Source organism: Chiloscyllium punctatum, chromosome 19 (assembly GCF_047496795.1).
Source record: "Chiloscyllium punctatum isolate Juve2018m chromosome 19, sChiPun1.3, whole genome shotgun sequence".
NCBI classification, from domain to species: Eukaryota; Metazoa; Chordata; class Chondrichthyes; order Orectolobiformes; family Hemiscylliidae; genus Chiloscyllium; species Chiloscyllium punctatum.
In genome coordinates, this window is record NC_092757.1 from 86,779,325 (window position 1) to 86,795,823 (window position 16,499).

General features: G+C 39.7%; 1 protein-coding gene across 5 annotated transcripts in view; it reads right to left on the bottom strand.

Annotated features, from left to right (window-relative positions):
• Nucleotides 1-1,380: 1,380 nt before the first annotated feature.
• Nucleotides 1,381-16,499, bottom strand: part of ulk2 (unc-51 like autophagy activating kinase 2) — a 122,250-nt gene continuing 107,131 nt past the window's right edge. For all 5 annotated transcript variants that reach the window (XM_072589971.1, XM_072589970.1, XM_072589972.1 and 2 more), the window contains 5 exons: nt 12,881-13,059; nt 11,708-11,826; nt 10,299-10,456; nt 8,303-8,438; nt 1,381-6,764 (listed from right to left, as the gene is read on the bottom strand). In XM_072589971.1, coding sequence (XP_072446072.1) covers nt 6,697-6,764; nt 8,303-8,438; nt 10,299-10,456; nt 11,708-11,826; nt 12,881-13,059 — 660 coding nt within the window. In that variant the 3' untranslated portion in view covers nt 1,381-6,696. The remainder of the gene's footprint in view (nt 6,765-8,302; nt 8,439-10,298; nt 10,457-11,707; nt 11,827-12,880; nt 13,060-16,499) is intronic.

Genomic DNA, 16,499 nt, shown 5'->3' on the forward strand with positions numbered 1-16,499 from the left:
GGATAAATAAGCAGTTTGAATAGTGACATTCAAGCATAGGGTAAATTTCATATCCACTTTTCACAAACACTTTGGTGTACTGTTCCGGGGGCAGGGGGTGATGGAGGGAGGGGGGGACATAAAAGGTTTGTAATGTATCAGAATCTCCCCAATGGGCTGTCCCATTACCCGGTAAGATACTAGGCAATGTTGACCAGTGCAACACAGCATTCTCAATATAAGCGGAACCCACATGAGTCTGCTCACATGTGGATTGCTGAGAAAAGTGATCAGACTGCCTTCAATTCAGGGAAAGCAGCCAATCAGTCCAATCCATTCGGACTTTCACTAATCAAAAATAACACAGTTTGCTCTTTAACAAATTCACATTAACAAATTGGCTCTTTAAGAGGCCAAGAAGTCCATTAATTGTACAATTAAATCATTAGAAGGTAACCAAACACATTCGCAATACAAATTAAAACTGAAAGAACATCTAATATTGGAATTCAGAAACGAAACCAGAAACTGCTGGAAAAGCTCAGGTCTGGCAACGTGTGGACAGAAATCAGAGTTAACATTGCGGGTTCAGTACCCAGCCTCAGAATGGATGGTAGCTAGGAAAAGATTGTTTTAAATGCAAATTAGGTTGGGGAAAGTGATAAGGAGTAAGTGATAGATTGAGACAGAGCCCAGAGAGAGAGCGAGAGCGAGAGCGAGAGCCAGTTGAACAAAGGAGTAGCTAACAGTCATCCTAGGAGAATGAACAGTCACTCATGGAGCAGCAATTTCTGTTTCACATTCTCAAGACAACTGGGGATCGGGATTGAATGCCGCCTTGCCAGAGTCACTCACATTTAGCAGCCGTGAAGTCTCAGCTGTGCAGTGAAAGATCGAGGCATCTCTGGGGAGGGAGGAATAGAAACAAGTCATCGCCTCGATCCAAAGTTCTGCACTGAAGAGTGAATGTAGACATGCACATGCTTTAGAACAGAATACAATGAGAATAGTGATGTCTCTCCAACACTACCACTCACGCTACAAGTACAACTTGAGCAACCTTTTGGTATTTATGGTTTAGGCTCACAGACAAGTATTAATGATACAGGCCAAAGTGGGGAAAAAAAGCAAGATAACGACAGGGTGTTAGAGCAGAAAATAAATGGAGATTTCAAATCAATAATGTCTGCTCCGATGGATTCTTGTTTTGGACTCTGCATTACAGGTTAGAGGAGGGTGACTGGTGGCTGTGGGGCAGACAACTGCAAACTTCTGTTTCTTTCCAAGAACCTGCTCATGCAACTCACCCACAAAAACTAAACTTGAACAGACATTCTCAGATACTGAACTGAGGTAATTGAAAGCAGAACACTGTACAGTAGAGTACATCAAAATGATCACTTTGATAATATTTCATGACAATTTTATTTTCGTTGTCTTAATGTACATCTTTACAGGCCATATTAAAAAGGCTGCTACATAACAAGTGAATGTGATTGCAACCTGATTTCTTTGAGTATGCATGCCGTTATACACAAATGAGAGGTAGAAACACTGTATTAAAGACCTAATAGTACAAATATTTTATAAATAAAAACTGTCTTCAGAATAAATGGAATTGTTTACAGATAAATAAAATATGTTAGATCCTTTCATAAAATAAAGCAAGGGGGAAATAAAACAGTTTAGATGGTTTTCATGAACAAGTCAAATTCATTGCCCATGGAAAATATATCGAATACAACTGTCGCTGGGACATGAAACATGATTGTTATGAATGAAGTTAGTTCAATATTCAAGTATTCAAGCAGCTGAATAATAAAACAAACCAAAAAAATGGTAAAGTAAAAATGCTCAAGGGTGGAAAAATTTATTTACCAACTCCGGAAGACTGCCCAGAGAATCTGGAGATGGAGACATGTTTGGTCACAAATACGACTCTAAATCTGGTGTTCTGTGCAGAAGACAAAACGGTTTTAAAAATAAAACTGTCAGCCTGGTCAGTTTGCAGAAAGGACAAAATTTGACAGGTGGGAAGAAGAAATAGATGAGAACATGGATGCTGATTCTAAACCTAAAGAATACACTTTAGCATTGGCTTTTCTAAAACATGTATTTCTTTCTATGTTGCCATAATATTCTTGGTTTTGTTGTGCTAAAGATTATTTACAGAGTCTGCTGAAGTAAGGAAAGTATTCACTTATTGTGGCTTCATCTTGACAGGAGGCTGTAACAGACAGCAAGATCATGTAACATTTCATCAGACCCTGTGATATATTGTCTCGTTAGCATATATCAATTAGACCTAGTCTCTCATTCTACACAGTATCTGAAAGAGTACCACTCCCTATTCTGGCAAAGTTACATCTTCAATAAGTGAGCAACTCTGGATTACGATGATTTAAAATATCAGAGATGTTGATGTCATCTTCGATTTTCTCAGAGGATCTATGCTGCACTCCTTTCATACGCTGTGTATTGTCTTGTAACTGATGTAGCAGTTCATTGAAGACCACTAGTTTGGGCAAGAATCTTTCTGCTTCATTAACAGGATGTTGACACTGCTGGCTAGGACAACATTTACTGCAACCTGAAAGTTCCTTTGAAAAAGGTGTTGCTAAACTGCCACCTTGAACTGCTGTTCATGGGAGTAGGTGCACCCACAATGCTGTTAAGAAAGGAAACGCCAGGAATTTGACCCAGTGACACTGAAGGAAAGGTTCCATTGGGATCGTGAGAGGTTTGGTGTGGAATTTCTAGGTGGTGGCGCTTCCATGTCTCTGCTGCTATTATCTTCCCAGGTGGTAGAGGTCACGGGTTTGAAAGGTGCTTCTGAAGGCAAACTAGATTTACTATAACCATGAATCTCTGGAACTCAAGTCAGCTTGAGAAGCTGGAAACCCCCTTGACTGCTCTTGTTTTCTGTCGATCAGCTCCAGCATCAGACGCATCCACAAGGTGCTCAAAGCATTTTATTGTTAGATGTGAGAATCCCCTTCAGTTGTTGGGTCTAAGTGCTGCTTCCTGTGAATATTGCAACGTATCATATTCCTAGTGCGGCCATGGATCAGTGCGTCACCAATGTAACATATAACTCCATCCAGTCCTACCAGAATGCCTGACATTGCCCTCCGAAAGATTTCTGACGCTGATCTGAAGCAGGGTAAACGGTTGTGACGAAACCTCTCAAGGTATAATGAAGGTTCAAAGCATCTTGGATTCCTCATAAAAGGATAATTGCCAAAGAAAATGCTATTTGTATCTCGCTTCATGAAAATTAAACTCTCTTCCATTTTTGTTCAGCGCTCTTCTGCAGACAACGTAGCATGAACTTCACATCTAACTGAATTTGTTCACCTGTGCAAGATCTTTGCAAATTCCAATAGATTTATTCAGCTTTGGCACTCCGACAAACTTCAAACACTAACTTGTTGGTTAAGTCACAGGTGAAAGAACCTTTCAATTCAACAGAATCAATTTTCTTCTACAGGAATTGGTGAGTAACTTTTGAGATTTTAGACAGAAACACTGGCTATCATTCAGTACACAGAGAGAGAGAGCATACTGTCCTTAACTTTCCTATGCAACTCTGACAAATTTTAGGCTAATCTTCTTGACTTTCCAGTTCCTCTACTTTGCAAATCAGGCACAAATTGATACAAGCATTCCTGCTAAGGATGAGCAACTCTGGTGCTGGATGGTTCTCCAACCACAGTACAGCAGTAGTAAAAAGCAAAACTGGTGCACCTAAACCTAACTTATCACGCTATCATTCCTGAAGAAGGGCTTATGCCCGAAATGTCGATTCTCCTGCTCCTTGGATGCTGCCTGGCCTGTTGCGTTTTTCCAGCATCACATTTTTCAACTAACTTATCACACGTCTAGTTTCCCCTCTGTTATCAGCACTCCAGTCGCTTTTGCTCGATTCCCTGATCTTACCAAAAAAGGCATTGCCACATTAGATATCTTCTATTTCACAGATCCTGCTGTCTTTTGAGCGGTTATTTTGTACAAATTTCTTGCTGTGACATTTAGTACACGTGGCCTCCTGCCTCTTTGGAGATACAATTTCCCCACCTGTGCTTTTTGCTGCTGCACCAATAACAGTTAACCCGGGGAAGTTAATGTACATGTTCCTGCCTCCAGTATATCTAGGGCCACCTCCCTGCTTTTCAATTTAACATATTCACTCAGTCATTTTGTTTGGGAAATGGCTCTTGGTCACCCCTAAATAACCAATTTATTTTGCTTCCTCTCCTGAGTTTGCCTGCTTTGTTGAATTGCCTTTAATGTTAAGTTACTCAACTGCCAAGTGATTGGACAGTATTTCATCTAAGTTCAGAAGTGCAATTCTGTCTCTCATTAATTCTTCTAATTTGCTATACTGTCAGTGCTCTTTACAATTAAAGGCATTAATAGAATTCCCTTGTTGCTGGGCACAGAATCTTTTCCTTACTTCCTCAACTGTTTTCTAAGTCAATCCCTTTACTGATTAGGGTACCATATGCACAGCCATTATTGGATGCAGTAGTGTACTGACCTGCTCACTGCTCCGGTTTGTGAGACACCTTACAAATCTCTGGTACCAACTTAGCCATGCTCTTACTTGATTAGGACTTGTAACTTGCTGGAAAGTCTCCAGTAATGGCAAAGACTTTCTCATTCTGTTCTTTCATTTCCTGCCACCATATAAAATTCTTGGGCTCATCATGCTAAAGAACATTTACAGAGTCTGCTGAAGTAAGGAAAACAGTAACTTTATTTAAGAAGCGTTAAAGGAAGCTTCATCTTGCCACAAGACTGCATGAGAACAAGATCATGTGACATTGCATCATTTCCTGTAATGATGCATACTGTGTCTCATTAGCGTACCACACAGATGTCATCCCTTATACTACAGTTACTACCTGCTTTTATTTCATTTTAAAATTACAAAAATAAAATTTCTAATCAAATATCCTTTTAAATTCAAGTGCCATTGTTAGTGTCAGCTTAATTGCAACCCTTCACCAGACTGTGGGATGCCTACTGCCAAACCAAAATTGTTCATCTGATTACGTATGATAGAAAAATGGAACAATTGTGCTTGTTCACTTTGTTTAGGTGGATGCACACCTACATGCAAGATGTACACAGGTTTGGAAAAGAACTTCAAATTCTTTAGTTCATACGAGTGACAAGACTACCCTCTAGAAGCAAAACCTGGGATTCAAAAAGGTCCACATTGTTTTGTAATCTGGTTCCCGGAGTCCTGATAATGTGTTTTTTCCACCCCTGAAAATACCAAATGTTACATTAGTCTGCACGACAGGTTGTCAGTCTACAGGAAGAATGCGTTAACTCCATAATACTGTCTGAACAAACAGCGTTGTTAGCAATATTATCAGATCAGTTCAGTGGCACAATCACACTGAATACATGCACAAAGCCAGCCAAAAAATATTGTTTAAAAGTCAATCACTGGCAGAAAGAGAAAAAAATACTAGTTTCATTATATCCAGACAGTTGCTCTATATGAACTACTCAAGTATTTAATAAGTAGAAAAAATGGAAAGGCTTGTAAATAACACACGCTTTTTTTTGCAGTCTTTTTAGTTAAAGTGTCAAGCACTTTGTGCTTCTTGCTCCAAAACACATTTAAAATTTGTTTTGTTGAATGCATTGGAGCCTAACCTACTAGGACAGTATTCTTTATTTCCTATTTCTTCAGTACAGCTTTTAAGCTGTGTCATTTTACAAGGAGTTCTGCATAACATTAAAGATGTTCAAAGAACTGTGATAGTGCAATCAGAAGTGGTTGTCTGTTGGAGCAGTCTTTGTGGTTTCAATAGCTCCTGTCTCGGGAGCTTCGAGGAAAAAAGAAGAAAATTAAACAAGAAAACCCCCTCTCTCTGCCCATCCAAAGTGATGTCAGGTTTACAAGCACAGAGATGAGCTGTAGCCATCCCCTCATGTCTTGCTGTCAACTTCCTATCCACATAAAGTGCTTAACTCCTCCGTGATGATCAGTTTCCATGGGTTGACATGTATATGATGTAGCAGAAGATGGAAGGCATTTCATGCCTTTGACTGGCTGTACAGTTATCCTGGTAAAACTTAAAACGACTGTAAATAAATGTGGCTCATTTATCACAGCATTAGTGTTTAAAAATGACCGTAGAAGTTTCACTTGGAGTCGGACAACTTGCCAATTTGCCACAGCACAGCACTGTTTATGCACAAGTTAATCAGATGGAGCAAAATGCTTCTGAATCAGTTTCCAAGTACCCATGAGTCCTGTCACAAAAACAGACAAGCTTCAGTTTTACTCCCATGCATGTATTAATGCTCTCCAGTGATATAGGTGGCTTTTGAAGCCAAAAGTAGTGAATCTGCCTCATACTTCATCTCTGAGATAAAATGAAATGAAAGAAAATGCTACATCGTTGAGAGGGTTTTCCAGAAGTATTAATCTATATTTATACATAAATTTCCTTTCCTTTGAAACAAGAACTCCTCTTTGGTAACTCATCAAAACAAAAATCAAACGTTCCTCGCTACGTGGTGTTGGTACTGGCGGTGAAAAATAACAGCCTCAGTATGAACAGTTTTCCACAATAGAGATGGAGGGGGGGAAGTAAACATTAAAACAAAAAGGGAAAAGGCATCTCCAAGACTGAGCGTGATCCAGGAAAGGTGGTGGTCCCTGCTCTGTTGTGAGTGGTCCATTTCAGAAGGCTAGTTTTCATATAGAGCCACTGTGCCATGGCACAGTGCAGACAGTCTGCGTTCAATGCTGGTCTTGTCTGCAAAACACGCAAAAGAACATTTTTACTTTTTAAAAATTAAAGTGACGGCCAGTCCCCATAAAGCTCCTAACAAAACAGAATCCACCTTAATTTTTCACAACATGCTCAGTGGTGCTTATCATTCAGCCATCAAATAGACTCACCCTAGTTGGTAGCTTGCAAGGCTCTCCATTAGCCTCCAGATAGGACAACATGACAACCAAAAATACAAGGCAAGGAATTCTTTGTCATTAATAATGATACTAAGCTGGGACCTCCCCAAATGGTGGAATGCAATAATGGTTCAGAATGATTTCTGACAGTTGCACAAAACCCTTCCAAATGCCTTTTTTCTATTCTGCATGTTGGACACAGCATAATCAATTGCTTTTTGTGGTCTTCTGCTGCAAAAACCTGTGAAAATGTAGGTATCCAGTGTGGTTCCCACTTGCCTTCTGATCAATTCACTCAGGAGGGAGATAGGGAGTGGAGGGGTTGACTAGTGAAGGACATAGAGATAGCTGCATGAAAGTTAGGGAAGTGTGGATTATGAAAGGTGATGCGGCCAAACTAATGCCTTTTATCCCCCACTGCTACAATTGAAGACTCCCGTCCATCCTACTCAACAATTCTTGCAACTCCCAAATTTTCATTTTCGAGGCACTAAAATGGGATCACACCCAAAAACAGTTTGGAAAGCACTGCACTAGCCAGCCTGTGGGAAAGGAAATATCAATACCAGCTTAGCTAAGCAGAAAGCTCACCAATTTATATGATTAAGTATTTAAACATGTGTCTTGTTTTACAAGTTATATAGAAGTCCCTTCTCCTACAGATAAGAGAACACATTTACCCTCTCCAGGTCTTCATTATTCCCATTAACCAAATCAGCCCAGGTGCTCAGACAAATGGGACTCAAATGACAAATTGTAATAAAATGTTGAGTTAACAGATTTCATCATTAAATGGTAATTCAAATATTCACCCTTCTGGAGGTAAAATAGCAAGGCAACTATTCATATCGTAACACGACTGAAGTGAACTGCCTGAACTCCATACTGTTTATTTTCCATTTCTTCCTTGCAAAACATTTTGAGGAGTTGGAAGAAAGCATGGTGCAGTTATGAAAGTGGAAGCCAGAATTGAAGTATTAACTTGCACAGTCTGGAATGCAGCATTGGGGAGAATGCAGAGGGAGGGTCTGCACGAGGCATTGGAAGGGTCTGCAAATACAATGATCATTTGAATTTGCCACAACGGAGAACAATTTTACCCTTGCACCATTCCACAAAAATAAGAGCTCTGAGGTTAAACAATCCTAATATCTATATAGTCACCATGGCAGAGATCAGCTAACTCAGCATGCAGATCAAATCTGGGATCTTCCCAACTTTCAAGGTTTGCTTGTTCTTTACCTAACCCTGCGTAGCCATTACAGAGGACCGAGATCAGCTTTCCAAAATCTTGCATTTGAACAAAACACAGTATGGAACACAGGTGGCTAGGTCCAACATTCTGGGTGTGTCCAAAATTGTTGTGATCTTTTGAAGCCTTACATTTGTGGATGTTGTCAATATCAGCAGGATCTTGCAGAGTCTTTGTCAAGCCTTCCAATAATAATGCTGCTTTGTGGTACCGGTATGTGATGTCCTCTGTTTGCTGGAACATTTCATCGAGTGCAGCTGATTGCACCTAGAATTATAACAAAGATATTATCACAAATTCAGGAAGTTCAATTCACCAAACAATGAGGAACTACACTCATATCACCTAGAAACAGTAAAAAGGGGAACATTTTCTCTGATGTTAAATGCTACTAACGTCACACTTCTTTGAAACTACATAAAAATGTTGGATACCTAATATATAATTACTAATCTGAAAATGACTTCCTCTCCTTTGAGATGACCTTGAACCAATTGGATTGAAATCAAATGCTGGAGATCACATCCATGGATGCTGCCAGACACGCGGTCATCTCCAGCATTTGTAATTTTCAGAATAGATTCCAGCATCTGCAGTAATCTGCTCCTACACTGAACCAGTTGGAGCAAGATAGCAGATAAATAAACAGTGAATTCAGGCATCTGTCAATGGGGTAGTAGGCAAACAAGAAACAGCTCCTCATCTAACTCCATCCCGTTCTGACATGGGAACTTGCCTTTCAGTCCTCTCCTTCACCCCCTGCCATCCAGGATCATCAGCATATTGCATGGCCAGTATCTGGCTCTGGGTTACCTTACAGTCCGGGACTTCGAGGTTAGACCTCCCCTTACGCAAGCAGTGCAACAATCTCTCCAGCCAGTCAAAATCTGACTAGTTTAGGACATGCCAGAGAATTAATTCCACACTGAGTCAATACCAAGTAGATGGCAATGTGCACCTCTGGATCACTTCACCAGTTTCCAAACAAAAATCCAGCTAATTCTTAGGAATAAAATATGAGTTCAATGAAAGACTGACATTTGAAGTTACCTTTTATTATTTCCTTTCTAACTTCACTGGGTGAAACGGACAGATTATAGACTCTGTCACAATATCCACCTTGTATGCTATTACTCAATACAAAATATACATCACTGAGGAATTCACACAATGGAAGCTACCCAGTGTTGTAAAATCTATATCGAAAATCCTGCACCTGCATGCATGTAAAGTAGGCATCACCAATATTTGATTCCCATCCCTAATTGCCCCTATGGCAGCAATGGTGAGTTGGTTTGAGCCTTTTTAGTCCTTGTGATCTCAGGACACCCACAGTGCTGTTAGGGAGTGTGTTCCTGGGACAGTGAAAGAACAGCAATACACTCCAAGTCAGGACGACGGGGACTTTGGAGGTGAGTTTGTTATCTGCTACCTGCCCAAGTGAAGGACATTTCCTGTTATCAAATTCTCCCTTAAATTCCTATGACAACATTTATAATGCAACTGATCTTGCTGCAAATAACCATTTGGAGGTTGTGAGAACTGCAGATGCTGGAGAGTCGAGGTGGATAAAGAGTGGAGTTGGAAAAGTCACAGCAGGACAAGCAGCATCAGAGGAGAAGGGGAGTTGACGTTTCAGGTCGGAAACTTTCACCAGGACTGGATGAAACATCGACTCCCCTTCTCCTCTGATGCTGATTGACCTACTATACTTTTTCCAGCTCCACTCTTTACCCACTTGCAATTAGCCAAATATTAGCATAATGGTTTTAAGCTGTCCAACATCAAAGAAGAAATCTTATGCTCCAGTCCTCCTATATCCTAAACTGCTGAAAGCATTTTCATTTAATTATAAAACACCAAAATATTAAAAAAACAATGAATAAAGACAGATGCACAACTTTAAAAACAGGGCCCTCAATTCACAGCCTTTTAACCCTGCTTCAGCTGAACACCACTGTTGGCTTGACTCACCATTTATAATCCATCAAAACCTCAGCTGGTTATTAAAATAAACCAATCTTGCTATGTTTTGCTGTTCACCTTTACCACATCACTACAAAAACCAAGTTAGGCTATCCTATGTCAAAGTACCTCTCAAAAATCGAGAGATGAGATAATAGTTACCATTTCCACCGCATAGCTGTAGATGAGCTTCTCTGCAGTAACACTGTTGATTTCATCCACAAATCTCTGCTTATCGGAGAAGAAACGATTCAGTTTCTCGGTAAGCTTTTTGCAAAAGGAGATGCAGCACTTGTATCGATCATTCATATTTTTAACAACTGCAAAACAGAAGTCAGGAGGATTACTGTAACACAGGATTACTCTGGTGTTCCTTTACAATTCATGACAGTTTACCACATGGCATTAAATGTCTTGTTTAGTGTTTTCTTAGTCTCTCATTGGGAGTGGTTGTCACTCTCAAGGCAAGTACTCATTGCCCATCCCCAACTGCCCTTAAGGTGATGGCAAACTCGTTTCTTGAACTGCTTCAGTGCATGCTACATGGGTACACCTATATGAGGGAGGCTGTTCTAAGGGTTTTCAGCTAGAAGCAGTGAAGGAACAATGTTCCAATTTAGGATGGTGTTTACTTTTGAGGAAAGCTTGCAGTTAGTGGTGCTGCCATGTGCTAACTGCCCTTGTCCTTCTAGATGCAGAGATTAGAGGTTTGGAAGATGTGTTTAAATGGAGGTTAGACAGTCGATGCAGTGAATCTCTCGACTGGCATACTGCTGCCAGTAGTGAATAGAGTGAATGCGTAGGTTACTGAATGGAGAGTTGAAGAAGTGGCTGCTTTGTCCTAGATGCTATGAAGGTGGAGTGTTGTTGCGGCTGCACTCAGCCATGCAAGTGAAGAATATTCCATCACATTCCCAACTCGTACATTGTTAATAATTGTAGCTGATAGAGACACTTGCTCAATGTTATAGTAGCGTAGAATGACAACATTATTAACATATACACAAATATCTGCAAAATTCATAAGTGATGTACAGTTCTAGCTATAAAAAATTCAGCTGATAATGCACAAGATTTGATTTTGTGCAAAAACTGGCAATATATTTTGCTTTTTTTTTGCAGAAAGGCATGTATTGGAAATTAACAATTTTTCTGCGTTAAATCCAAATGCAAATGCTGCAAGGTCAGATGAAATATGGGGGAAATGAATGCTTGTACTGTGGCACAAATTCTGAAAGCCACAAATGGCATGTACATAACTAGGTTATTTAACTTGCATGATATATTCATCCTTCAGTCATGTTGTTATAAGATGATACAGCATCAAGACAGAAAATAAATTAGAACGGCTTCTTACTCCTCTCATCCAACATATCAGAGAGCTAGAATTTGTAAATATATCCACTCTGAAAATGCACAGTCATTTAATATTATAATTTAATCTTATTTTAACTTGCAGATTGGCCCACAAATTTTCTCTGCCCTTCTTTCCCCCCCCCCCCCCCCCATTAACATGACACTGGTCCAGCACTTTTGGAGTCATGTCTTTATGAAAATGCAGATTTCAATACCTTGCTTAACTGCTGTCGATGGGTTCAGCTTGCCTGACTTAACCTGGTCTTTTGCAAGATGCAAAGAAGATGCCAACAGCTGAGCTCCTTTCATGTATAGTACAAGTTGCTCCACTTGTCTGTAAATAAAACATACAAATAAGTTTTCCATCGAACAGAACATTCCAGTAAGCTGAAACGTCTGCATGCTTCATTGTCAGGAAGAAGTGGAGCTGTACAAAGACAGCCTATGCAGAGGGAAGCAAGCCTCCTGTACATTATCACTCCCTGGTAAGGATAAACTTTGGTTTGACCACAAATGAGAAATAATGTGCCTCATGAGGCTCAACCAAAATTTCCATACTAGCAAGAAAGACAACTAGAAGGATCGGTGAACAGAGACAATCCTTTACCACCCAGAAATTAAATAAGGACTGGCAAATTCCCAGGACTATCTGGGTGGTTGCTCTCCCTTTGGCAAGGAAGCATGTACATTTTGGGAATGTCATTTTAGGTTTCAATCACCATTTGGAGAGAGAAAGTTTTGTTCCAATTCACTCGTATCTACAGATCACTACTGGACAAAAGTCACAACTTCCTTCAACAACAAACACAGAAATTGCTGAAACAAAAATCTAGCAGGTCTCACAGCATTTATGGAGTGAAAGCAGAGTTAACATTTTGGGTTCAATGACCCTTCTTCAGGACTGTTTATGGATTTCTGTTTTTATTTCCATTTTCCAGCATCTGTAGTTCTTTGGCTTTTTTTTCTCCCCTTCATAAACGCTGTTCTATGAACCATTGTGCAATAAATACCAAGAGGAATTACCAGGATTTTCATTTGTCACTCAACAGCATCAAAATGGAACAAACTTCACAATATACAATATAGAAGCAGAGTCACAATTATGGTCAAGAATTAAGAGAAACTTGGCACTCTACTGCTGTCAGAAGGAACAAAATCATGCAAAGGGCTCAGTAATATTAAGTGTCTTTATACATTGCTAATGAAACACTTGTGACATGGAACTGTGTTTTTTGTGAATTTTAAAAAATCAGAGCAGCCAATTTCAATTGCCAAAACGTCTAGATTTTCAATCGCCCAATTTCCCCACAGATTTACTGATCTGCAATGTTCCCTCCCACAACAGCCCCGAAAGCCCACTCCAAAGGGTAATTAACACAAATACCAACCCCCACTCCTTGCTGAGACGACTAATCTGATCAACCACAACACTCTCCTGGATTTGGTAGAGAGAGGCAGCAGAGGTGCCTAGGTCCACACTGCCTCCTTTCACCACTGCAATATCCATAATGCATTCAGCAAACGTCAACATTGTGTTCAAGTGTCGCAAGGTATCTGTATGTTCTCTCTGCAATCAAAGAAAGAAAATTATTTTTGTTGCTGGGTTTTTTTTTAAAACAAGCTCCCAAGTCATACTGTAATAATTGAACCAACATTACATGACCATAATTTAAGAGCCAAACGCTGTTAATTCATATTCTCATCCTTTCTGAAATCTCTGTCTGAAAGCAGACCCTTCATGACTATTCACTAAAGTGCTGTGTATATATTTTTTAAGAACAACAGGTCAGGTGAGGAAGCAGGTCCAACCCTACTTCAGCTAGAATGAGGATCGAAACCTGTGCTGGTGTTAATCTGATCCACACACTGGTCATCTAGCCACTGAGCTAACCAGCAACTCTCAACATGACTATACCAAGGATGATCAAATTGAATTTTAAAATGATCACTTGTTCTACAACCAAGGGGAAAGTTCTTAGAAGGAGTGACAAGGGAGATGTTAAAAATGATGGTTTCTTGGATGGACAGTTAAAAACAAGGAGTCAGCTGTTTAGGAGAGAGATAAAGAGAAATTTCTTACTCAGACAGCTGTGAATTTTTTTTCGGAATTCCTTACCAGAGACAGCTGTGGATGCTCAAAAGTTTTGAGCACATTCAAGACTAATGTCAGTAGTTTTGGTGGGAGAAGGAAGGTGAGGAGGGAAAGAAATCACAGGATATGAGAATAGGGCATTAAGGTGGAACTGAAGTTTCAGATCAACAATGATCACATCAAATGGGGGAGCGGGTTGAGAGTCCAGCTAATACATCTACTTCTTTTGCTCTTAAGCTGGTTTCTCTTTAATTGATTGGAGCCATTTAACATCAAAAAGACCCATCGATAAAGCGAATACCTTGGAGTGGAGCAAGTGGAAATAGGAGCTGTGCCAAGGAAACAGCCAGAATAGGAAAGTGCAAAGATTTTACTGGGACAAAACCAACAAAGGTAGAGTTGAATGTGAAAGTAAATGGATCAGCAGAGAGGGAAACATCACGAAAGAACTGAGGAAATGGGATTTGAAAGCGCTATTATGACATGGGAAAACCATTTTAACGAGTAGGTACTACCTAGAAGAAAGTGGTTGTGGAAATAAAATACATCTTATACAGATGTAAATTAGGCAGACAGCAGAGATAGCCGTGTTTGCAACTGAGATTACAGGAGTAGAGAGGCGATCTAGGTTGACAAGATTTGGGAGTCATTCGGAAATATCAGTCAGTGAACACACATGGAGGGAGAGATGAAGGGAACATGGAATTGCATTGAACTCAGGACAGAGGGCAAGGTGAGTTGTTATACATGTTAAGATTACTAAGCTTGAGAACTTTGTTGGCACAGTGGCTGAAGGAGGACAGTGACGAGGATTTTAAAGGGAAGTCATGAAGCATAGAATTAGCTCAGGTATATAACAATTGGAGAAGGTGTCGGATGGATAAGAGGAGAAAGGCAGAGGACAAATTTAGTCATAAAAACCAAATGGCTATCTTAGTAGTTTAGGTGTAACAAGCAGAAGATATTGCCAAAGGAGTCAATTTTTAAAAAAATTTGCAAAATACCCAAAATGAGGTGTGCTTTACATTTAAATCTTGATAAAAATGTTGACAGTAAGGTTACCACAATAATTCAACTCAGAAACTGCCAGGTTTTTAAGAAAACCTGAAAGAAAATAATTCTATTTCATGACATCTTCACAAGCTAAGACCAAATGTCATTGGCAACCGAATTGAAGAGAATTACAGAGTGCTATATTAAGGGAAAGTTGCATCCATAAAAAAAAGCTGTTCCCTTGTTTACATTTCAACTACACTCTCTTGACCGCACAGAAGCTAATGATGCAATAACAGCTGATGTGTGTCAAATGGTACATTCATAAACTGTCACATGATGAGCAGGCTTAAACTAAGTTCAGCAGGGGACTTGAGAACAGATTCTGTTATTTCTAGTAAACAAATTGCTCAAATCTCTCATGCATTTAGTTGTATAACACATCAAGTATTACCTGTTTTACTAAAAACTATTACACAACAGAAAAATCTTCCACTGCATTTAAAAACCTGCTCACCATCAGCTGCTGCTAAGGAGATTTAAAAATCACAAGACAATCCAGAAAGCAACAGCATGATGCACTGTCTTCTTCCTTCCAGTCTCAAGTAACATGCACTCTTTCAAAGTATACAGCTATAAATATAACTTGGGCCATTTCCTGTTATGGCGCAAAGGAAATCAACTAGAAAAAGAGGTTTGCGAACTGTTGTGGCTCCCCCCATGACACCAATGAAACCAGAGGCCTAAAAGCTCAATTTCCCTCTAACAGCTGCAAATCACAACAAATGGGAATTTGTGAACGATGTCACATGAATTGAAATTCACTTGGCAAACATCTGTTCTCAATTTCAGGAGCTCAGTGATGACACACCCTCGTTCTGCAACACTTCACAACAGCAGTTCACTTATCCCTCATTGCTTCATGCAGCACAGTTACTGAGAGCATTCCCAGCCAGGTATGGCACAACGTAAACAGGATGTCATTAGATTTGGGGGTATTTCAATGCAAAGCAGCTGAGCCTCTGGAGGAGGGTATCTTCTCCTGGAAGCAGAGACAGGAATCTTAACTGATCTCCACGGGGGCTCACATAATGCGCAGGCCAGCTACAACAGTTTTTACACACTCTAGCTCTGTATATACCATTGCCAAACATTTAACAGGCACAAGAATCCTGTTGTGGAATTCACATCTCCCCAGTGTCATAGTCCGTAGAAGAAGGAATCATGAGTAACACTGCAGAATTGTTTTGAGAAGCAGTTCTATATTTAGAGATAGGCCAGAGAACGAAGTACACATCAGACTTTGTAACTTTTAAATAAGAGTAAAACATATAGAATATTCCAAAATTTTCAAATTTTTTTGAATGGATATTGAGGTTTTGCTGACCTAAATAAAAATAAATTTTCCTTCGTAAACACATACCTTTCCTGTACCCTGGGTCTTTAGACAGGTGTCCACGGATGGTAGGAAACTAGACTTGAATTCCAGAGATGCAAGCTTGATAATGTACTAAATTTTGGGATCAGAGATTAACTCATACAGATTTGTCCCTCAAGAGATTAAATAGATGCGACAGTGTGTACACAGTCAGGCATTTGGTAGGTGCAATGTCTGTTGAGTGATTGGAATTGATGGCCAGATTCCTGTTCTACGCTTGCTTACATATTAAAATTCAATATCGAGTTTTACTAAAAAGATCAATTAAATACTTCAGGAATCTCAAAACAGTCCTTTCTTCATTTTCTTAAGACTTACAATTTGCTTGAAGAGAATCTCATTGCACTTCACAACATTTAATTGAACATTTAACTTGATTTGGATCCAGATATTGGGCAGCAAACAAAAATAAACCGATATTTAATATGAATCAATCTACATGCTGAAGGAATAAAAGGTGTGAACTCGCAGGTTGATGACCCAT